The sequence below is a fragment of the Kogia breviceps genome, chromosome 5 (genome assembly GCF_026419965.1).
Source record: "Kogia breviceps isolate mKogBre1 chromosome 5, mKogBre1 haplotype 1, whole genome shotgun sequence".
NCBI lineage: Eukaryota > Metazoa > Chordata > Mammalia > Artiodactyla > Physeteridae > Kogia > Kogia breviceps.
Window position 1 is genome coordinate 111644048 of NC_081314.1, and position 25201 is coordinate 111669248.

Below are 25201 nucleotides of genomic sequence, written 5' to 3' on the forward strand. Positions count from 1 at the left end.
CTCCATGCCTAAGTAAGATACTTGAATTACAAATTAAAATAACCAGAATGGTTTGCATCAACCTATCTCTTAGAAGGTTACCTTGAGAATAATACATATTACTATATAAGTAGGAAACATTTTTAACAAGCATAATAGATGATTCTTATATTTGGGTTTTAATGTACATGCGATGTCAGGTTCAAGATTTCTGTATGTGGGGTACAAAAACCACTACCAGACTTACTAGCCATCTCCTCTATATATTTCTTAATCCACCCTAAAAGAGTGTGTGTGTGCACGTGTGTGTTTAAGTGTATGAAGTAAGAGCAGAATTATGCTGAATATTTACATTTCTGTGCATTTTTACTGAGACAAGCACATTATTTTCCCCTGTGTGTGAACTACTGAAAAACAGATTTATTGATGTTTAGCTAGTTTTATTCTCAAAACTTTGTATTTTCAGAACCAACAAGTTGAAGAAATAATTCATGGAGTTTCTCTGTCTATAATCTAAATACTACAGATGAGCTCTAAAATAATCACATCTAACATGAACACTTAGCACTTGCTATTGTCAAGTACGAATCTATGTGTTTTTTATATATGAACTTATTTATTTCTCCAAGTTTCCCATTAGATATATATCATTTTTTAAAAGATTTATTATTTATTTATTTATTTAATCTATTTTTGGCAGCGTAGGGTCTTAGTTGCCATGCGCAGGCTCTTCCTTGAGGCATTCTAAACATTCGTTGCGATGCTCTGGCTCTTCATTGCGGGGCGCGGGCTTCTCTCTAGCTGTGGTGTGCGGGTTTTCTCTTCTCTAGTTGTGGTGCACAGGCTCCAGGGCGTGTGGGCTCTGTAGTTTGGGGCCCGCAGGCTCTCTAGTTGAGGCGCTCGAGCTCAGTACGTGTGGTGCACGGGCTTAGTTGCCCCGCGGAATGTGGGATCTTAGTTCCCTGACCAGGGATCAAACCCACGTCCCCTGCATTTAAGGTGGATTCTTTACCACTGGATCACCAGGAAAGTCTCTAGATATATATCATTTTAAAACTGTTTTACATAAGAGAAAAATGGGGCACACAGAGATGATATTAATATACCTTGTAAAATTACCTAATTTAAAGTAAATCTGGTTCAAATTACACTTAATCAGAAAGTGACTGTGGTTTGAAAAGGAAAATGTAAAATGCCCTGAATCTAACACTTCACACTAGTTTCAGCACATTAATTTTGATTTGGAAGCCTTTCCCCATTCCTTACCTTTAATCTCTTTGTCATTTTTGAACCATCTTATATCAGCTGCAGGTTTACTACCAGATGTTTTACAAGTCAGCTGCATCAAGTCTCCCTCCATAACTGGGGATGAAAATCCGCTAATTTGAGGCTTCTCAGGAACACCTGAAATTTAAGCAAATGAATGAAATAAACATTAATCTCCAGGCTTGATTTGTTCTTACGCCTATTACTTTCACAAAGCTAAACTGGGTGTTTAACTGAAAATAACTTCAATCAAGAATAATGAACCAAAACATAAAAATAAACTGCTATATCATAAAATAAATGACAAAATATATAAAAAATATATAGCGAGATATATATACACATACACACAAACACGTATGTGTGTCTGTGTAAATATGCATATGTGTGTGTATATTATCCAGAAAGCATTTAAAATGTGTTTAGTTAAAGTCGTTTTTTTAAATTAAATTTTACCTGCTGAAATACTCTTTGTAATCTTAAAAACAACCATATCTTAAGATTTACCAGTGTGGGGATTTAAGAAGGTAGGTTGTTTGCATTGGGCAAAAAAAAAATCCACAAAGAGTATTTCTTCATTCTTTAGCAAACTGTGATTTAACCAAAATAGCACATTTCATTCCTGATTTCAGCATTCTTAAAGCTTAAAAAATATTGTTATCCTCTGTGTACTTTTTTCTAGAAAATGCATTTTGGAATAATGGATTCATTAATAATTGCAACTATACTTATTTTTCTGATTCTTCTAAAGTAGAGAATGTCTCTTGGTGTCATTTGTATTAGAAATGTAAATGCAGTTTTGTGGAGCATGATATGTATTATTTTTCATGCTAGTTAATGCTAGCTACTTATTACCTTTTCTAGTCCAAATCATCCAATGAATAAGCAGATAACTAATATTCAGAGATAGACATTGATGATTTAAATAATAGAACATTACACATTTTGGAGGCAATAATATTCTGCTGTCATGACAGTATTCAATAAGTATTCAAAAGTATTCAATAATAAAGGCAGACTGAGAGTTTCTTTGTACTATTTAATTCAGTTTGAAAAAAATAAAATGTAAGAATGTTGGAAGGCACCAATAAAAGAAATACAAACTAAAACAACAAGGACAACAAAGATAAATGGCAGATCAACATACTCCGTTAGCTGGCTAGCTTTTTATTTTTTTCATTCACCTTCATATAGCTTTTTTTAAAAAATAAAACATGTCACATCACCATTTAATAAACTGAAATTAGCCACTTTCCTTTTTCTTGGGGTCTCAAGTTGGCTCTCTACAGAACAATACATTAATCTTAGGCAGCTGCTATCCTGAGATACTCCATTTAGTGGGTGTATTTTGTCCTTAATGGCAAACTTGTGAAGATTTTTATACAATAGTCCCAGTGGGACTTGCAAAGAAACATATTTCATATCCCCTGCACAAAACCAATTCACTAGCAGGATTAACTTTAATATTCTCACCCAAAAGAACAGCATGCATTAGTTCGTTTAAATGCAGTGTTATGCCTTTATCTATCAAAAAAGGAAGGCAAGCTAGGGGGAAAAAAAAAATCAATCTTTAAATTCCTCTAACTTGTTCAGTACACAGGTGTGTTTCAATGAACTCCAGCAATTTCAGCTGATTGGGCCACTGACGTCTGTGGAATCACAGAGAGCTGTGAGCTGCAAGCTTATTTCCTCAGAAACTCTGTGAATGTATTGCTTTTTGGTGTCACTATAACCTTTAGAAAAATGGCCCAATACTTAGAGAATAAAAAAACAAAGAAGCTACAAGCTGCATGCGCAAGCGACAGTATGTACTTCATTTAGTAATCTAGAAAACTACAAAGCTAAAAGGCAAGAAGACAAATAGAAATGTTAGGGTCATTTAAATACACTAAAATACACAAATGGTCATATTTGGAAGCCAATAGATATTAGGGAAGATCCCATTAGGTGACTGATGATAAGGTTGAGGAGCATCTGATAGACACATTGAATTCATTATGTTCATTATTCTATCACTTTATGAAAGGATTACCATGTATACAATATCGAGATGATTTGACACAAAGGAATTCAGTTGAAAATCAAGAAACCTGGTGTCTATTGCTGGCTAAGAAACAAAATGGCTGTTTGCCCTTGGGAAGTCATACAAATCTTTACACATCTCTTTATCTATTTATAAAATGGGGGAAATGACTAAGTGATTTTTTTAATGCTTTTTGATGATCCTTAAAGTGTAGATTTGTTATTGAATCATGTTGCTGTAGCTGTACACATCTCTCTGGCTTGTGATCACATGGTGTTAGTCCCTTGCACTTACCCAGAACAGTGAGATAGGCCTTGGAAGTTTTGACAGGCATTGTAAATAAAGAACAGGTGTACTGTCCTTCATCAGAGAGAGAGACATCACTGACGCTGATACTCAGTTCATGCCAGGAAGCCCGAACCAGCTCGATCCTATTGTCCCTTAAAGCTGGAAAAAGAAAATACTGAAAATGTGAATAACATCAGGAAAAGTCGCTGCTGTTAGACTACATATTTTTAGCACAACACAATAAACATTTTCTTTGGCCATATGTCTAAATCTGGTTTCCTGAAACATTTTAAAGGAATGTTTAAATATATTGAAATATTTTATCAGATTTAAAAATCAAAGTAGAATTAAATGTTCCTTAATGTTCTTAGAAATAACTTTTTAATTAAATGATTGATTGCATCGAGTAAGTACAATACCTTGGATGAGGTAGATATTGATGGTGACAAAAATGGCTTTCCTTCACAAAGTCTTTCATGAGTTGTCAGTACCAACAAAAGCTGTAAACAAAAAAGTTCACTTCTATGCCCAGATAAATTTGGGAAAACTATGACTGCTCAATTCCTTCTAGGAAACCAACAATGAACCTTAGCATATTGAAAGTTCTCTGCAGTAGAGACACCTGTTAAACTTTTTTAAAATCAGAGCTAACTTTCAGCTGAAAAACACCTGTAGGGTACCTGATGTTAAATTTGCTCTGACTGGTTGATGCCTCTACTGTACTGTCTGTTAAATACTTTTAATATATTCTTTGTTTCAAACCACCTTTTATATTACAGAACACTTGTTTTCACAGATCTCTTATGCATCTTGCTTATTTATGCTTCTTTTAAATAATTTTGGGAAAAGCATTAAAAAACTTAAATATCACTATATGTTCCACTAAGGACAGCTATAAAACCAGGAATTAAGCAAGAGATGACTAAAGGAGTACTCTGAAAGGTAGAAAGAGGCAAGGGGACTGGTTAGGGATACCAGAACCTAAGGAATAACACAGTGTCTCTAACCAATTGTAAAAGGCATTTGAGGCCCGGCTTCTCCCAACCATAACCTAGCAACAGAAGGTGGCCTAGGTAGACTCATTTTTATCGCGGAGCAAATGGGATTCCCATCAAGAACTTCGGGAGAAACTGGGCCACGCCCAAGGGGAATCAATCGGGAGCATCACTGTCATGGAAAGCAATCTCTTTTTCCATTGGGCTAGAGACTCCCCTTCCCTACTGAGAGACAATGGTCAATTGGGCAGCACAGGCAGTGGGTCAATCCTTCTATAACCATTACTCAGCCCTTGAAGTGATCTTTGATAAGCTAAAGAACCATTTATCCCACCTAGAGCCATCAGGAAGCCTTGCTTCCTTAGGTGGCACCAGTAGGGATCAGTACAACTCCCGGTGGAAACAGACAACTCAAAGTGACCAGATAGCACCACAAAGGCTCTGAAAATTAAATTGTTGGTGGAACCATAGCCCACAAATGTAAGCCAGGACCTGTGTGCTGAACCTAAATAGAATAGAAGATGTAAATAGTATCCAGAGTCTCCTAACACAATAACAAAAATGTCCAGGATGTGATAAAAAAAGAATTACTGGTCACACCAAATACCAGGCAAAACATAACTTGAATGAGAAAAAATAATCCACAGATGCTAATACTGAGTTGAAACGGATGTTATAATTATCTGACAGAGAATTTAAAGAAGCCATCATAAAATTACTTTAACAAGCAATTACTAATTATCTTGAAACAAATACAAAATAGAAAATCTCAGCAAACTAAAGAAGTTATTTTAAAAAAGAACCAAAGGAAAGTACAGAAGTCAAAAATACAACAACCAAAATAAAAACTCACTGGATTGGATAAATAGTACAATGAGACAACAGAGGATAGAATCAGTGAACTTAAGGACAGACTAATACAGGTCACTGGTTCTGAAGAAGAGAGAGAAAACAGATTGGAAAACCAAACAAAAAAACAAAAAATCAGAATCTTGGGGACCTGTGGGACAATAACAAAATATCCAACATTGGTACCATATAAGTTCCAAAAGAAGAGAAAGAGAGTGGGGCGGAAAGAATTTAAGAAATAATGGTCAGAAACTTCACAAATTAGGCAAAAGAAATAAACGTACAAAATCAAGAAGAGAAGCAAACTCAAACAGGATAAACCCCAAAAGGTCCAAATCAAGATGCAGTGAAATTAGACTCCTGAAATCCAAAGACAAAGGAAAACAATCTTAAGAGCAGCCAGAGAAAAAGACATATTACCTGTAAGAAAACACCATTTCAAATGACAATATATGACCTCATTTGAAATTATGGAGATCAGAGGCAGTGGCACGTTTTTCAAGTGCTGAAAGAAAAGAACTGTTGATCGTGAATTCTTATCCAGTGAAACAAACGTTCAGGAATCGAGGGGAAATAAATATATTTTTAGAAGGAGGAAAACTAAGAACATGTTTCTCTAGCAGATCTGTCTTAAAGAAAAGTTAAAGTTCTTCAAACAGAAAAGAAGAAATTTTGAAGCATCAAGAAGGAAGAACAAGTGAGAGAACAAAAAATATGGGTCAATACAATATAGACTACTCTGCTGCATTGTCCTGACTCTATGATGGTTAACACACAAATTATACCATCAACTGATGCAGTGTTCAACATGTAAAGAAGTAATAGTCAAAACAAATAAAAAGTGTCAGGGCAAAAGGACCTAATGGAAGTAAGGTTTCCATACTTTACCGGAAGTGGTAAAACTGGTAGACTGTGATAAGTCATATATGTATAGCATTTCAATACCTGGAGCAACTACTAAGAAAATATACAAAGTGATACATTCAAAAACTCTATAGATAAATTAAGATGAAATCCTTTTATATAGTGTCTTGAAATAACTAAAATTATAGAGATGGAGAAAAGATTACTTCTTACCAACGGTGAAGGTTAGTAAGGGGTGGAGAGGAGGGGAGTGTGGTTATAAAACTACAGCACAAAGGATCCCTGTGGTGACAGAACCTCTTTGCATCTTGACTGTGGTGATGGATACATTAAGCTACATATGTAATGAAACTGGATAAAACTAAACACACACACATACACACAAATGAGTACATGTAAAACCGGTGAAACTCAAATAAGATGGGTGGACTATGTCAATGTCTATCTTCTAGCTGTGATAACTTTCCAAGATGTTATTTGGGTAGAGGGTACATGGATTTCTCTGTATTATTTCTCACAACTGGGTATGAACCTACAATAATAACTCAGCTTAAAATATTTTATGCACATTAGATGGAATGGGGAAATGGTTTTGATATCAAAGCTTGAAACTCATTATATACATTTGCCACAGAGTAAGAGGGGGATCCCAAGTGCCATATATTCTTAAATCGCCTATACCTTTCCTCTATGCTTTGTGAGAGAAGCAGGAAATTAAAATATATATTTAGTAAAATTCTAAATTTTCATGATTTTAAATATACTTTAAAAATCATCCTCCCACTTTCTCAATAACACATACCTGAATGATTATAGTCCATCTATTACCATTCTTTGTTACCTCTAATTTCATAAGGAGACATACACTTGCAAGCATTTTCAAAAGTGATTTTTATTGACTATAAAAACTAAGGAAGACTGATTACAATTGTGTTTGCGACTCCAGTAGATTACAGCAGACTTTTTATAAAAATGTCTATTTTGTACTCTGTCTCCTACACTCCCTATTATATATGCCTTGTTCAGTTGCTAGAGGAAAACAGGGGGACACAGATTTGTCATTTCTCCAATAGGACCTCATGCTATACTAACCAGTTTTCAAAGGTATGATTTATTTTAAAAAATATTTTTCACATATTTCTTGGTTTTTTATAAAAAAGAAGTCTCCAAAACGGAAAACCTCAGGTTCCTGCAATGATACTGTGTGGGTAAAACATGTTACTCACCCCCTGTGTTCAATTTCATTTCTTCTAACACAGGTCACACTGACAGAGAGACAGAGCTTACAATTTTCAGTGAATCTTGGCAAAAGGAATTTAACTCTCTTTTGGTCAGACTATTTTATGGAAACTGTATAATATATTATATATATATAAACTATATAACTACATAATATCACCGAAGTCAAACTGAATTACTCAGTGCATACAAATAGAAAATGTTTATATTTAAATCATTTGTGTGGAGTAATGCTAAAAGCTTTGACTTTGGTATCAGAAGATCTGCTTTAGGCACTTATATGAGGTCAGGTTTCCCGTGGATAATAATCCCTGATTCATTTCCATCTTTGCATTATGAGAACTATGATATCATGTTATATGTAAAGTGATTTAAACAAATGTGCAATGATATATTAAAATATTTTAGGTTTGGAATCCTGATGAGAACCTAAATATTTAAAGTCTGAAATGTCTCAATTCAGCTTACCAAATCATATAATTTTTGGAGTTGTTTTATAATTACTACCAGGTATGACTAAAAATTAGGCTCTGAAAAGTAGGATACATGTATTTTAATGTAAGCTCTGTCATTGGTTAGCCATATGAATAGGTAAGTCACTTATTGTGTACCCCAGTCTGCTGAGTTTTAGGCGGAGATAATAACCATTGAGTGAAAGTATAAGGTATATGGTTTAGAGAAATGAAATACATGAATAGATATTCAAAACCTGAAAACATATTCCCAAAAGGGAAGAAAGTGACACAGTTAGCAAAGGGATTATTTATTGTATAAATTTCCTTGATAATTCATTTGCCAAAAACCAAAGAGCTGCCTAAGGAAATTTTTATTGGACTGAACATTTAATTTAATTTAATTTAATTTTAGTAGCTATAACCATTTTTTATTGTAGAGAAATTAAGTGATTTCAAGATTGGAAAGTGTCCACTGTATTTGGATGGTGTTGGTGAGTTTGGCTATATCATGAGAGGGCTGCTAAGAAGGAACCAGACTGTACTCTTGGATGAGAAGAGTAGGAGACAATTCAGGGTCAGAAGGAAGGGAGGCTATTTTCCTGGAAGGAAGAGACTGAATCATATTTATAGGCTCAAGAGAAAGAGAATCAATAAAGGCATGAAAAACAGAAATGGCATCTCTGGTACAGATATCTTCAGGGCCTGTTCTCCTAGCAGCACCTCCCCAGTTCCCCCCTCACCAGAGAAATCCCTTTGGACTGAACATTTTAAACAAATCTTACATCCACAGCATTTATCTTTTCAGGTTTGTAAATACTTATGATGCCATCTGCAGTTCTCGTTCTCACAGTATTTTAAGTATGAAAGAAAAAAAGGAAACCTTTTAAAGTCCAAAGAGGGGTGAAATATAACTCAGTGGATTCCCTGTGAGCAGGATCCTGTCTTGCTCATCTCAGCACCCTGCATCCTAACTATCTGCACAGCAAGTTTTCAGTGAATGACTATTGAATTGAAACTGAGAGCCAAACTCTGTCTGTATATGATAAAAGCAGAGTGAAAAAGAACTGAATTAGGAAGTCCTCGTTGATACATCCCCCATGGGATAAAAGCCCCCAAAACAAGAAAAAAAGTGTCTTGTTTAGACACTGTTGAGCATAAAAGACCTAGAAACATCATGCTGCAAAAATTTTTTTAAAAGTGATCGTTCATTGAACAATTATTTGAAATACTGAATGAGTGATCTCTGAAGCTACTGTTGTGTTACTTTATGGTTTCCAAATGAACACAAAAGGTAGTAGAGACTCAGAAATAATCCATACTTTCTACAGAGTAAGTTGCATATATTTATAGTGAACCTAAAAAGAAGAATCATAATATTGTCGGTTGCAGTGAATTCAATCTTTAAAAAAAAATGTGCTTTCATTTGAGCATACAGAATGTTCATGATTATCTAAATATCTTAAAAAAAATAAAACCTCAAACATTTCATTGAAAGAAATAGATTTTAAACATTACCCTAGGAATAACTGAAGGGAACAAATGAGTATGTGGAATTAAAGAATGAAAGGTAATTGTTCACACACCATGGGGATTAAAATGAGCTAATGAGTTAAAAGTAGGTTACTCTGAGGCCACACCTCATCAGCTGTTAGGGTGCCTGCCACCCACTGGTGACGTGATTTAACAGTTCAAAACGCTGACCTCTAGAGAATTTAATCTCAGCTGCAAATAAGAAGCACTGACCAATGAGTAAGAATCTACTAAATAGTGCTTAACACTGGATAAAAATTATTTTCCCAATATATCATTGGTTCCATATAGTTCATCAATCATACAAATGCATATATGGGATTCATGCTGGGTAAAATAAAAAAATGACTCTATTACCCAAAGCAATCTACAGATTCAATGCAATCCCTATCAAATTACCACTGGCATTTTTTACAGAACTAGAACAAAAAAATTGCACAATTTGTATGGAAACACAAAAGACCCCGAATAGCCAAAGCAATCTTGAGAATGAAAAACGGAGCTGGAGGAATCAGGCTCCCTGACTTCAGACTATACTACAAAGCTACAGTAACCAAGACAATATGGTACTGGCACAGAAACAGAAATATAGATAAATGGAACAGGATAGAAAGCCCAGAGATAAAGCCACACACATATGGTCACCTTATCTTTGATAAAGGAGGGAAGGATATACAGTGGAGAAAAGACAGCCTCTTCAATAAGTGGTGCTGGGAAAACTGGACAGCTACCTGTAGAAGTATGAAATTACAACACTCCCTAACACCACACACAAAAATAAACTCAAAATGGGTTAAAGACCTAAATGTAAGGCCAGAAACTATCAAACTCTTAGAGGAAAACATAGGCAGAACACTATGACATAAATCACAGCAAGATCCTTTTTGACCCATTTCCTAGAGAAATGGAAATAAAAACAAAAATAAACAAATGGGATCTAATGAAACTTAAAAGCTTTTGCACAGCAAAGGATACCATAAACAAGACCAAAAGACAACCCTCAGAATGCGAGAAAATATTTGCAAATGAAGCAACTGACAAAGGATTAATATCCAAAATTTATAGGCAGCTCAATAACAAAAAAACAAACAACCCAATCCAAAAATGGGCAGAAGAACTAAATAGACATTTCTCCAAAGAAGATATACAGATTGCCAACCAACACATGAAAGAATGCTCAACATCATTAATCATTAGAGAAATGCAAATCAAAACTACAATGAGATATCATCTCACACTGGTCAGAATGGCCATCATCAAAAACTCTAGAAACAATAAATGCTGGAGAGGGTGTGGAGAAAAGGGAACACTCTTGCACTGCTGGTGGGAATGTAAATTGATACAGCCACTATGGAGAACAGTATGGAGGTTCCTTAAAAAACTACAAATAGAACTACCATATGACCCAGCAATCCCACTACTAGGCATATACCCGGAGAAAACCATAATTCAAAAAGAGTCATGTACCAAAATGTTTACTGTAGCTCTATTTATGATAGCCAGGACATGGAAGCAACCTAAGTGTCCATCAACAGATGAATGGATAAAGAAGATGTGGCACATATATACAATGGAATATTACTCAGCCATAAAAAGAAATGAGACTGAGTTATTTATAATGAGGTGGATGGACCTGGAGTCTGTCATACAGAGTGAAGTAAGTCAGAAGGAGAAAAACAAATACCGTATGCTAACACATATATATGGACTCTAAGGAAAAAAAAAAATGTCATGAAGAGATTAGTGGTAGGACGGGAATAAAATGCAGACTTACTAGAGCATGGACTTGAGGATATGGGGAGGGGGAAGGGTAAGCTGTGATGAAGTGAGAGAGTGGCAGGGACATATATACACTATCAAATGTAAATTAGATAGCTAGTGGGAAGTTGCCGCATAGCACAGGGAGATCACCTCTGTGCTTTGTGACCACCTAGAGGGGTGGGATAGGGAGGGTGGGAGAGAGGGTGATGCAAGAGGGAAGAGATATGGGAACATATGTATATGTATAACTGATTCACTTTGTTGTAAAGGAAAAACTAACACACTATTGTAAAACAGTTATACTCCAATAAAGGTGTTTAAAAAAAAAAAAAATTCCTAAGATGATTACTTGGAGAATTTTACACACATTTTATACTGATTTCTAACAAAAGTTACTGGCATAGTTAATAAGTTGTATATTAATTAGTTTTAAACCAAATTAACTTAATAACATTAGTACTATTGAATTTATCTGGAATTATTCATTTTAGAGCTTAATAGCAATTTGTATACCCAAAATTGTATACAAATTGTATATACTTGCATTAATAGTTTTCCTTTCTTAAGTGTTGTTATATTTATAAAGGTGATCACATACTTCTTGCCAGAAACATTTTCAAATATGTCTAAGTTGGTTTCCAGTGAGTAATAATTTATGTCACACTTTAGGGTGCTTAAAGATAAAAAACATATTTCATTATGTAATCATTTTAAGAGACTATTAAAATGCAGCAAATAACAACATCATTGTTTTTGCATTTTTTCTAGTTCACCATTTGACCTAAAACTTTCTCAAATCAGGATTATATCTCTTCATATTTATATTTATTTTTATAAACATTTATTTTGTCTACAAGGCTTTACACATATCATGATACATGTAGATGTCCATTAAATTTTATTGTATTAAAGTTAATATGTGGGTCATCAGTCTTTTATATATAATAATAGTCTATAATTGTACATATTAACATCATTTTAGAAAATTCCATATATTAAATGAATATTATATGCTGAATGATTTTTATTATTATAATTCACTATATTTTACAGACAAGTACTAAAGGAAAAACCTACATCAAGATGATAGAAGTCATTTCAAGTGTCATCCTGGCTACTTAAATTCTCAATGTCAGCATGTTTCCAAGAGCATAACATCCTACACTCATAGGCTTTAGCTGAAGCAATCACTGCACATATTTAGAAGTTTTTATAAACATATTACTTTCCAACCAAAAAGTTCCATCTTGTAAAGTAAGTTTAACATCACTGGTGTGATGGAATTTCAAGAACAATAGGTATGTCAGTCTTCATTCTCCTTGTTCTCAGCTCAAGTCCCATCCAGGTGTCCCCACTTGATTCTTACAGGGAGTTTAGATATGTCAATACAGTAAGTCAAGTTCTGCCTAGGGAAAGATATATCGAAGAATGCTGTATATGGACTTTGATTCAATAACAAGTTTCAGTGTTGTTTGCTAATAGTATAATCCTTCTCATGATTCTGACTTTGTTGGTTTAAGGTTGCCCAGACGAGCACTTCTTTGTTTCCCAACTTCTGCAAACAGGCTTGTTTTCTCTCCGAACACTATCCACTTAGACCTGTGCTAACTGCCTACTCTGCTTTGCCCTTACTAATTTCTCGAGAACTGATCACTAACCAAACTGACTCAGGCAATCTGCTAACCTTGTTTTAACCAGCTGAAATATCTACTATCCCCAAGGGTAAGAACTAGGATGAGGAATTAAAGCTTCAGTGAGGTCAACTTTGTTTTGGTATACCAGAATATTTTTTTGCTAATTAAATCTGTATCCTAATAAATCAGAGAGGAAAAATAAGTCAAATAAGCTCTAACAAAGTTTCAAATGGGCCACAGATTCAGGGCTTAACTCTTGTCAGACCTCACAATTAGTATATTGACACGTATGATGTCAAAATATGCCTCTAGACATTGTAAAATAGGCAAGATAAAGAAGGAAATCTAGCCATTCTTACTCTTATTATAAAAGTGTTATTTTTATTTGTTAATAGCCCAAATGTTTTATTTGTGTAAATAGTATAATCATATACTGATTACATTCAGCATATGTTATTTGTAATAGTACTATGGACTGCCAGAAATAAAGGAGTTAAAACATACAGACAAAATAAAATATCAAGCTAGTGAATCCTTTTCTGTTTTGTTCTTTTACAGTCATACAACACAAAACAATCTAAATCAATCTTCTGGAAAATTGGTAAAAACAACCATTGCTCCAGAGCTGATATTTGGTATACCAACTTTCAGCTGGGACTGAATTTTTACTAAAACCATAGTAAATGGAGTTTTAGAATAGAAATTCGAACAGAACCCAAGAAATAAATCTGGAAACTGTGTCACTATTTGAAGGAAGTTTTTCCAGTGGTAGAATTTCAATTTTTAAGCCCCAGCTTTTCTTACTTCAAATGTGTAAAAACAAACAGTCATTACTCTCATCCCTATATTTGTAATCTGTTATTATGAAACACTTGAAAAAGCAAAACGTTACCATGCCTAAAACATACCAAAAATTAATAAACTTGGGTATAGAAAATTTATTAATATGTTTGAGGAATGAATATAAACTCCATGGTATTTCTACTTTCCATCTTCTTTTCTTTGTTAAGGCTTGCCCCTCTTCCTCAGAGTGTCCTCCACGTGACATGTCCAGAGGGAAACCCTTTTGCTGTTTCACTCTATTAAATTCCTAAAGCTCTGAACATAGACTGGATTCTTTTTTTTTTTTTTTTTAAGCGGTACGAGGGCTTCTCACTGTTCTGGCCTCCTCCGACGCGCAGGCTCAACGGCCATGGCTCAAGGGCCCAGCCGCTCCGCGGCATGTGGGATCCTCCCGGACCAGAGCACGATCCTGTGTCCCCTGCATCGGCAGGCGGACTCTCAACCACTGCGCCACCAAGGAAGCCCTAGACTGGATTCTTTTTTTTTTTTTTTTTTTTTTTTTTTCGATACGCGGGCCTCTCACTGTTGTGGCCTCTCCCGTTGCGGAGCACAGGCTCCGGACGCGCAGGCTCAGCGGCCATGGTTCACGGGCCCAGCCGCTCCGCGGCATGTGGGATCCTCCCGGACCGGGTCACGAACCCGTGTCCCCTGCATAAGCAGGCGGACCCCCAACCACTGCGCCACCAGGGAAGCCCGTAGACTGGATTCTTAATACACCTATATACCTACCCAATTTTCTGTTTTGTAAGGTAACATTTAAACTGTGTGTCATGTAACATAAGGCTGTAAAGATCAGAAATATGTTCACTTTTCTAGTCTATTTCCCTATCCCTCCTCAAAATGCCTAATAATTTAGAAATACCTGAGCATTTGTTCAAATATGGTGAGTAATCCATACCTCTTTACCTAAAGGCATATATTCCCTCTGCATGTCTCCAGTTCATACTTTTCACTCAAGCTAATTAACATATTGCTTTCTTGGTAAATTCTTTCATACTGTCCACCTCCAGCCACATTCACTCCTTCCTTTAGGTTTCCAGGGCAGGAATGTACATGAAGCTCAATAATAATTTGTTGAGCTAATGAGAGAGTAAAAGTGAACATTATATGGTCCATTGTTTATATACTGATATGTACCATTTATCTTATTATATGGTAATCTCCTGGAGCATCCAGCCATGGATGAGACTAATTCCTCCTGCCCACAGACACTAGCAAGGTGCTCCGAATATAATTTCCATCTCTCCATTGGATAAGTGAGTGAATGAGCAAGTGAAAGCTGAAAGCACAGAGAATAAATAAAATGGCAGGTGCACCTGGTGAATCATTTCACATGATAAATCAGCAGAGTATGCTCTAGAAAGGTGACATATTTTTACATGACAATGACTTTGAAAATTTATGTTCTAATAGATTCCTTGCACCTGAAAAATTTTCATTTTGTAAAATTTGACTTAAAAGGAGCTTGCAGCTTTTGATTTTTAGTTTCTAAATCTTTAATTTTTTTCTCAAATACGTAGTATCAAAATATCATTAATAGAGACCAAAATTTAAAAAATAACATATAATAAATATTTTCACAATTCAAACATTTTTCTAAGACCCCATTCTAGATATCTTTCTGTATATTGATATAATTTGACTTAAGTAACTGAAACTTAAAATAATCTAAGACAGTTGTCATCCTGTACTATACAGTGGCCTAGGTCTGTAAATCTCCTAAACTTATGGATTCAGACATTGAAAATTTACTACTTCTCTTTAAGATTGTAAATAGGCTTATCTTATTCCTACTTTTACAATGTCATATGGCAAAAAGAACTCTGTAAAGCCAAAGCAAATACACTTAAATCTTCTTTTGTATCTCTAGATAACAGTCTAGAGATCATTACACCCACTAACTTTACAGTATGGATGTGCTTTCAGATGAAGGGTTGCATTTCAGTTGTTTAAAACACAGGAAGTTTCTTTAACGTGTAACAGTAAAGGTCGTTGGTGGAGGACAACTTACACTACACAAGCATCAATGATATACACTGCCATCTTCATCTCGTGACTGTGAAAGTCTTCTGAGAGAAAGTGAGCTTGGGGAAGTGTGTGTACAAAATTTAATGGCGGAGGCCTGGAAGCACACATACCACACGCACACCATTCCATGTCCAAGCACATGGCCATACATCAAGGGAGACTGGTAAATGCAGTCTGGCTGTATGCATAGGAAGGACAGATATTAGTGAGCAGTTAGTAGTTTCTGCCTTGCTACTGTAGGCTTATTTGTACTACTATATCTCTATATGCTAATGTTTCTATAAAAATTAATGTAGATATCCAGGAATTATAGAAAACAATAGATAATAAACTTTCTCTAAAATAGTCATAATTTCAGTGTGTTTTGGTACAAAAATTCTACCGAGTTACTAAACTATGAAAAAGAATTACCAATCTATTACTTATGAACGTGTTCTTCTCAACACTGCTTTAGATTCAGCAAAAGACAAATATCTATAGAAGTAACACTATAGTTATTTTCTATTGACTGTGTCATCCTCTAAGCTATAAGCATGACCCTAGTTTTAGAAAATGGGAGGTGAATTATTGTTCATTGTTTACTAAATTACATTTTTTAGAATAAAAAATTATTCAGGATGGTTTATATAAATTATAAATGTATATAAATTAGATACACATACATGTATATATTTACCAAATAAAGTATGCAGTATTCATTTCAATTCTGATATCAATTAGAAATAAAATTCTATATATCTTCTTAAATGAACTAATAATACAACTCTACTTCAATTATAAAAAGAAAACTCTACAGGTCTTTATATAATGACGGAATCAACAAAAATGTGAACTCCTCACTTGAGAATTCCAAATAAACTTTCATGAAGATAACTACTGGAAAAGGAAAATTCTGCTAACATATACTCTCACACACATACATACCTCACCCATATATTATCATTATATACTAATTTCATCTCTTTGCCAATCCATATACTACATTTTGGTAAAGAATAAAAGCAGTTCCAAATCTGTAACCCATATATGATAATTATATATATATTTAATTCTGGGAATGTTTTCACTAGAAAAGAAAACATTGACTAGACGAAGTGGTTGCTGGCATGTGAAACTGAGATCATACTTATGCTGATCAAATCACTGAATGTTAGAAGCTAGTGAGAGGCTGATTTGGGTTTAGTATAGAGATTGTCTTTCTATTTTTTGAGCTCTTCGCAACTGTATTGAGCAAACTTATGAGATAAGTTTGTCAAAAAAGTTGTTTAATTAATGGCTACCTGGTCTCCTGCCAGGAGTGTTTACATGTTTTTCATTGCAGGAGAATGTCCTAAGTGACTTTTGAAGTCTCTTGTAATGATTTCAGGAATCTACTTTTGAAATTTACTTAGGAGCAACAGTTACGGGCTTCCCTGGTGGCGCAGTGGTTGAGAATCCGCCTGCCGATGCAGGGGACACGGGTTCGTGCCCCGGTCCGGGAAGATCCCACATGCCGCGGAGCGGCTGGGCCTGTGAGCCATGGCCGCTGAGCCTGCGCGTCCGGAGCCTGTGCTCCGCAACGGGAGAGGCCACAACAGTGAGAGGCCCGCGTACCACAAAAAAAAAAAAAAAAAAGAGTAACAGTTACTACTTTCAATCATAAATTGAATTCATAAATGTATTCAATCACAAATAAGTCCTTATTTTAGGGACTAGGAATCACTAACTCAGTGATATATTATACTCAATGTATGGTTTTATCTATTAAAAAAAACTTCATTAGATTTTTAAGTTGTCTTCAGTGAGAGAGAAAAATATATATATATAATATATATTTTTTGTATGTCTGTGTATATATATATATATATTAAACTGTAATACATAAAATACTTTACATCAGATGATTCCTTTTCCCACAATATCATCTTACCTGGATAAAAATTAGAGGCATTTCATTCTTATTATTAGTGTATCACTCTGTACAAAAAATAGGTTGAGGAGAAAAAAATATACCATATGACAGATGACATAAGGACATAAGAGAAACTTAGCTTATGAAATTCAGACCTAAAGTGCCGAAAGATTCACTTTGTATATGAAGCATTTGAAAAAAATCAAATAAATATATCATTTCTAGTAGTAACACATCAAACAAGTTCTGCAAATAATGTAGCAAAGTCCAATTTTATAACTTTAGTCTTTAGAATTCTTTTCACAACTCGAAGTTTAAATAATTTATAAACATACAACATTTATTTATTTATTACTAATAACAAATGCCCCAATGCTGCTATATGTGCAACTACATTCTAGTTTGGTGAATAAAGACCATGTTTATTAGAAGCCTTATCCTAACATGAATACCACACAATTGCATTTAATGTATTTTATATCTGTTTAACATCTAGTAAGGGTAGTTTTATGAGGGATACTTGTTATTAATCATCATAACTTAATAACTCTAAAATTCTGATATACATTTTCAAAGATCTTATATAGACAAACTTTTTTTCCCTATGTCCCATAAATAAAAGTTTGTGAATATTTTGTTTGCTTCTTCAAAACAGTATTTCCCTAGGTGTTTGTCACATTTCCTTATTTTCCTTGAGAAAATATCTTTCAGCATTTGGTACAGTTCACAATTTGATACGGCTCACTATTTGCCTGGATTCAGAGAACAAGAAAATGATGTGGTATTTAAACGAAACAGTTTGTGTAAGCTCTCATTCTTTCCAGCAACCTACAATATATTGGTCTCCTCATAAAAATATGAAATTCATATTTTACATCCCACCATAAAAACCACCATATGTAGCCATGTGGTATTACTCTCATCGAGCATTTATATCAAAGAGAAGATTAGATGTCTTGCTATTATGGAAATGCATACACAAAGGTACATTGGGACTGGAAAACACCTGCCTTCATTAAAGAAACTAGCCTTTGGTATTTGTGATCTTTTAACTTTACAAGGTCCCACACCCTGTGAAAGCTGTGCATTGGTATTTGTAAAATAGGAGGAGAAAATGACTCAAGACTATGCTGTGGCATGTTTCTAATAATCCCAAAGTCTCATCTCCTACAGTCTGAAATTTGGTTTAAATTTTCAGTTTGCCGTCATTTTGTGGACAATATTAGATGAAATAAATTCTATAGTACACAAACTTTGAAAATCTAGGAACCCGTTAATACATTTAAGAAAATCATTTTTATATTTTTGAAATTCAGGCACAATCACAAGAGACATCAATATAATACAGATTTAATTAATACTAGTCCATAGATTTCTTTGAAACATGTTTAACATTTTTCATTGCCAATGCACATTTGTTACTGGAAGTTTAACAACTTAACCTTAATCTTGCATCTGTTCAAGCAGCCTCAGTTTCTCTACTTCGTACTATTTTCCCCTTAATGCGGGGAGGAGGGGATTTGTGAATCTTCCAGAAAGTAAATACTGCCTCTGAAAAATCAGCCAATTAATACTGATCATGAATATTGTTTTTAAAATGTCCTCTTATATAAATCAACATTCAGTGGGAATGTAATAAATCTCAAGAGTAATAAAAATAAATCACAATTTACTATGTAGAATTAAGGAATGACATCCTACTTTCTAAGTTTAAAGCATTGATTTTTCCCTTTTTACATCATATAATTTGATTTTTCTTTACTTCAGTTATCTAAGTTGGCTTTTGAAAAGCCTTAATTAATATTAAATTATATGCTAATATTTAGAAGTCTGGCAATGTGTAAAAAATATATGGCACTCAAATTTTGCTTATAACAGATTTTAGCAAAAGGCAGATAAATTCAGTGACTAAAAAATAAAATGCAACATATCTTAATATGTCACTACAACTAAAGTATAACATTTTAGCAATTTTTCATGTTGTTTACAGTCTACTATAAATAATTTTATATATACACAATTATTTATATTGTATATAAGCTCATATAATTTATATAAATACATATACTTCTAGGGAGACACAATGTATATATAAATGATCATAAAAATAAATAAATAAATAAGGCAATTTAAAATAAAGTATGAAAAAAAAATCCAGATACAACTAAAACGATTGATGCTGAGAAGCTAGGACACATGAGGAGTGACTGATGAAAGCTAATTTGATAAAAGGCTTTTAGGAGTGAGTATGGAAAGAGACTTTTTTGCAGTAATTCACACAAGTAATATTCCAAACTTACTGAAAAGATGAGAAAAAGTATACATCAAATTAGCCACATCATGTGAAAGCTATCATAAAAGAGCACATTGTGTTTTACTGCATTAAATATAATGGTTCTGTAGTAACCTTGAACTCCTACTTTGTAGCTGGGTTGAATTGAGATATACTGTGGAGGTGCCTTCTGAAACCCATAGAGAAAGCACAACCGCACACTACTCTTGCTAATTCTCAGGAGGGAGATCCATAATGTGGCATGTACTACTTCAAAGCCTCCTGTACTTCCTGACTCCCTAGCTTTCCTACGAAGCTCTGAGATCTGGACTTTCAGCTTTGAGCTTGACTTGGCTTTGGAGACTGAGGCAGCCCAACAACCAGCCTACCCTGTGGAAAAGATCCTGGCTCCCCCTTGGAGAGCTTTCACTGAGATAATGAGGACCATATGAAAGGGAGGAGTGTATAAAACAGCCTTACAATGCATGAGAGAATAAGAAAAATACGTGTTTTAGAAATAATCTGCTACAAAACTGTATTCCCTTACATTCCACAACACACTTAGAGCAGCCTTACTATGTGAATACTTTCTGGGATTTCTCTCCTGGACATACCAAAAAGGCCTTCAATTACCAAACAAGTGCTACTTTTTGAATCAACCAGAATTATGTTCCCACTGAGCCCCGGAGATCTTATGTTATAATAAACAGTTAGGCAAGAAAAAAAAAAAAAAAAAAGCAATATCCTGGCAGCCAAATTGGAAGTGGCAGTGGTACATCAAGGAGGTTCAGAATTCATAAGTAAAATGTAGGCAGAAGATGGAAACAGGGAGAGTTTCTATAAATGCACTAGTAGGATTGCAGTGGTACTGAGATCCCCCCAAAATTAGGGCAGTTGAGATCCCATCTAAGATCAAGAAGGCTACGGGTGATTAAGCAAGCTAGAGACTGGGGACTGTGTTAGGAGATAACATATTTATCTACCATCCAGTTGTAGAATAAGAAGGGAACTGAGGGCTTCCCTGGTGGCGCAGTGGTTGAGAGTCTGCCTGACGATTCAGGGGACACGGGTTCGTGCCCCGGTCCGGGAAGATCCCACATGCCGCGGAGCGGCTGGGCCCGTGATCCATGGCCGCTGAGCCTGTGCGTCCGGAGCCTGTGCTCCGCAATGGGAGAGGCCACAGCAGTGAGAGGCCTGCGTACTGCAAAAAAAAAAAAAAAAAAAAAAAAAAAAAAAAAAGGAAGGGAACTGAGAGTATTATTTACATGTTGAATGTCATCATGCATTAGATCTGGGTAGACCTCTCCCTACTAAGAGATGAATGAGGCTTGGATGACTAGTTGTTTTAAATCCAGGAGGTCGTTGCCCAGTGAAGGTGTTGTCTCAGCAACTCCTTACTTTGGATTAAAGCAAAGTGACTAGATTTAGCCAATGAAAAGTAAGTGAAGCGATATATCTCACTTCATTGCTAAGGATTTTAAGAAGTTGGCAGAGCTTCTCCACCCTCTCTTCTTCCTTCTCCTGTTTTGAAGTGGGGGCTTCCAAAGTTCTGGGCAATGAAAATGCCATAAAATTGAAGAACCAAGGGTCCCTGAATCCCCATAGAGTGAAAGACCACAGACGCTAAAAACTTTTGTATTGAACATTACTTCAGAGAAAATTAAAATTCTATTGCCTTTAACTCCTGAAATTTGTGTTTGTTAATGAAGCTTGCATTAATGTAACTAATAAAAATTAGTTAAATGAAAAATAAAATGATTCCAATGAAAAATACTACTGATCAAAAGAAAGGGACATAATGCCAAAGAACTACTATAGGATTTGCTGTAGGAACCAGAAAATATATTAGACAAGTGATTAGAAATCTCAGTAGGCTATAAGAAAATACAAACTCTTTACAAAAGGAAGAAAGATACATAGGGAAAATAATCTGAAATATAATGAAAGCAGGATACAATAAAAAAATGAAGATGAAGATAGATTTAAAATACAAAAGAATTCAAGTCCAAAATAAAGGCAGCAGTCAAAGCCATGCAACTATAGGGAAAATGGAAACAATGATGTTAGATGAACAACTTGAGATCTCTCAGAATGCAGAAGAAAAGGCAGTACAAGAAACAAGAGAAACTATATATGCAGCTTTTTGTTGGGTGTGTGTGCAGAGAGAGAAATTACTAAGAAAAATAATGCACAGACAACTGTATCTACATTTGCAGAGTAATTTCTATGGCTAAAATTAACCTGTGTTTTTATTCTGCAAGTAATTAAATCCCTGAAACAAAAATAGCAATTTCATCGCAACTGTGAGAATGAAAGGTTATAAGGCAAAAATTATATAATCAACAAGTTTGCCTTCCACATGATATTGCAACAGAAAAAAATTATTAGATATGCAAGGTCTCAGAAAAATTCCATCTATTTCCTTTTTTTAAGAAAACCATTTGAAAATATTTTACTGCAGAAAGGAAGAAAATCAAGAGAACAGGCTATCGTTTTTAGGGGAGTGCTGACCTAGTCTCTCCATCCTAGTGAAAGTCATTTCAATTTTACCCAAGATTTATATACCAAAAATAGCCATCATAACATTACTTATAATAATGAAAAAGTATAAATAAACTTAATATCCAATATTAGAAAACAAACTTTTTTTTTTTTTTTTTTTTTTTTTGTGGTATGCGGGCCTCTCACTGCTGTGGCCTCTCCCGTTGCGGAGCACAGGCTCCGGACGCGCAGGCTCAGCAGCCATGGCTCACGGGCTTAGTTGCTCCGCGGCATGTGGGATCTTCCCGGACCAGGGCACGAACCCGTGACCCCTGCATCGGCAGGCGGATTCTCAACCACTGCGCCACCAGGGAAGCCCGAAAACAAACTTTTTAATGAAGTATGAAAAAACCTTCATATTATAAACATGCAGACGTTTAACACAGGGAAATGATATAAGCCTAACTGAAAACAGAAGGATGCAAAATTCAGTATTCAGTACAGTATTGATTTCATTATAAAATAGAAAAAGTACCTAATGAAATGTTGGAATTTGGGATGATTTGTTTTCCTGCTTGTTTGCACTTTTATGACTTTTCTCATTTCCATCAACTAAGCATATCTATTTTAAAAACGTTAAAACTTTACAAAGTACAGAATAAATAGCAAATTCTATTTTGGCACTTTATTATATGGTTATTGAAATTGGTTATTAATTAATTATAGGGCCACTTCATTTATTTAGGCTACTTTTTAGCAATAAACATACCATAAAATCTCATTGTAAAATGTGGAAGTAAGACAATGTAAAGGTAGATGACAGTCCAGAAAACAGAAAGAAAAAGAAAAAAGAAGTTGGGATAATCTTATTAATCGTATTAAAGTCTTATACTTTCTACTTCACCATTTTTATCACTATTACAGCTCAGATATCAATTTCTGAACAAACACACATTATTCAAAGAAATATCTCATCTTCCATAAAATAAACATAATTTAAAATTTTAAAAAGTATTTCTTGTAGCACTAAACACTTTCTGGGTTTATGATAAAAATACTGAAATTCTTTGTTTGATTTACATGTTACACATATGTAGAAATTTATTAGTTTTCTAGTAACACATAATTTTGAAAAATATAATCCTATATCTTATTTACCTTTCATTAATTTAAGAAAATTTCTTTAAAACAAAACACTTCTATACTCTGGAGGCTTTGGCAGCAGTGTAAATGTTCTCATCTGTGGTAGAGGACATTATATTACAGGAAAATATTTCCATAATAAAACAGTGTATAATAAATAGGTATTTAAAAAAATTATTTATGAGGATTATGAGGAAAACAGTCTTTAAGGCAAATAGAAGAATACACCAAATGTGACAGACTTGAATGATGACATAATACCCTCTTGCCTGTGATGGTGACACAAAACAGCAAAGGACACAAAACTGTCAGTCTTGTTGTTTATCTTCTATCTGAGACTAATAAAAGAAGGAGGTGATTGATGGCACAAAGACACAAACACTGTCTTAGACATACAGTTGTTACCTTTTATACATATATAAAAGTATTGTATTGATGGTTTTAAGGGCACCTTACTTTTCTAACTTCCTAAGATGCTGTCTTTACCTAAAAGAGAAATAAAGGAACTTATTGTTTGATTATATAAAAAGTTATACATTACCCCTTAGATATTACCCCTTCTTTTTTTTTTCGTGGTACGCGGGCCTCTCAATGTTGTGGCCTCTCACGTTGCGGAGCACAGGCTCCGGACGCACAGGCTCCGCGGCCATGGCTCACGGACCCAGCCGCTCCGAAGCCTATAGGATCCTCCCGGACCGGGGCACGAATCCGTGTCCCCTGCATCAGCAGGCGGACTCTCAACCACTGCGCCACCAGGGAAGCCCAACCCCTTCTTGATATACTATTTGAACGTGTTATATTCGTGCTCATGTATGTGTGTGTATATATGTTTCTATACATATTTAAATGTTCAGGCAGAGAGACAGTAAGAGTCCTAGAGAAAGAAGGCACAGAGAAATAGAGACAAATTGAGAAAAACAACAACCAAAAATGAACACCTCAGATGTGGATTCTTTTTTTTAATATATGTTTCTTCCAAATACAAAATTAATTAACACATTTGTTCAAAACACTGAATATGTATAGAGGAAGCTCCAAAGAAGTAGTAAGTGCCTGTACTGATTTTTAAGAGCTTGCAATTTATTTGGAGGAGATTAAACGTACAGATATAAAATACGTAAGTGATAATTGCAAAGCAAGTGAATGATAATGCAGCGAAAATTTCTTAAATCAGAGCTGGGGAGAGCAAGTAATTAAACAGGAATTTAATGAGTCGAGAAAACTATTTTGGAAACTTTGAACATGGGGTTAAGCTATGCATGGACTGGCAGCTATAAGCAGAGGAGGACAAAGATCAGAGAATTAGCTTCAGCAAAAGGAAGATGGTCTCAGTAACAGTGAGGGGGCGGGGAAGTGGGCCCAGAAAAGGAGTATGTATTTCTACATACACACGTACACATTTGCACACTCCTGGTCCCCTGTTCTCATGGCTCGCTCTGTCTGGGGTGTCCCCCTGCAAAGCTGCCAATTCCAAATCTTATCTTGAAAAACTATCTCTCTCATATTACTTTGCATATAAATTATGTTTCCCAACCTCATAGAAATTGTTTTCCAACCTCATTAAGATGCCCCATTTCTCTGATTTTTTTAAATGTAGTTTTCAATTGTGATTTATCTATTTCTATAATTCTTGGTGTTAATATTGTCTCTTATTGTACTT

At 34.9% G+C, this 25201-nt stretch overlaps 1 protein-coding gene across 2 annotated transcripts in view; it reads right to left on the reverse strand.

Annotated features, from left to right (window-relative positions):
• Positions 1–25201, reverse strand: part of CADM2 (cell adhesion molecule 2) — a 1088281-nt gene that overhangs the window by 174176 nt on the left and 888904 nt on the right. For both annotated transcript variants that reach the window (XM_067034883.1, XM_059063961.2), the window contains exons 4-5: positions 3563–3715; positions 1246–1383 (exon numbers count right to left, since the gene is read on the reverse strand). In XM_067034883.1, coding sequence (XP_066890984.1) covers positions 1246–1383; positions 3563–3715 — 291 coding nt within the window. The remainder of the gene's footprint in view (positions 1–1245; positions 1384–3562; positions 3716–25201) is intronic.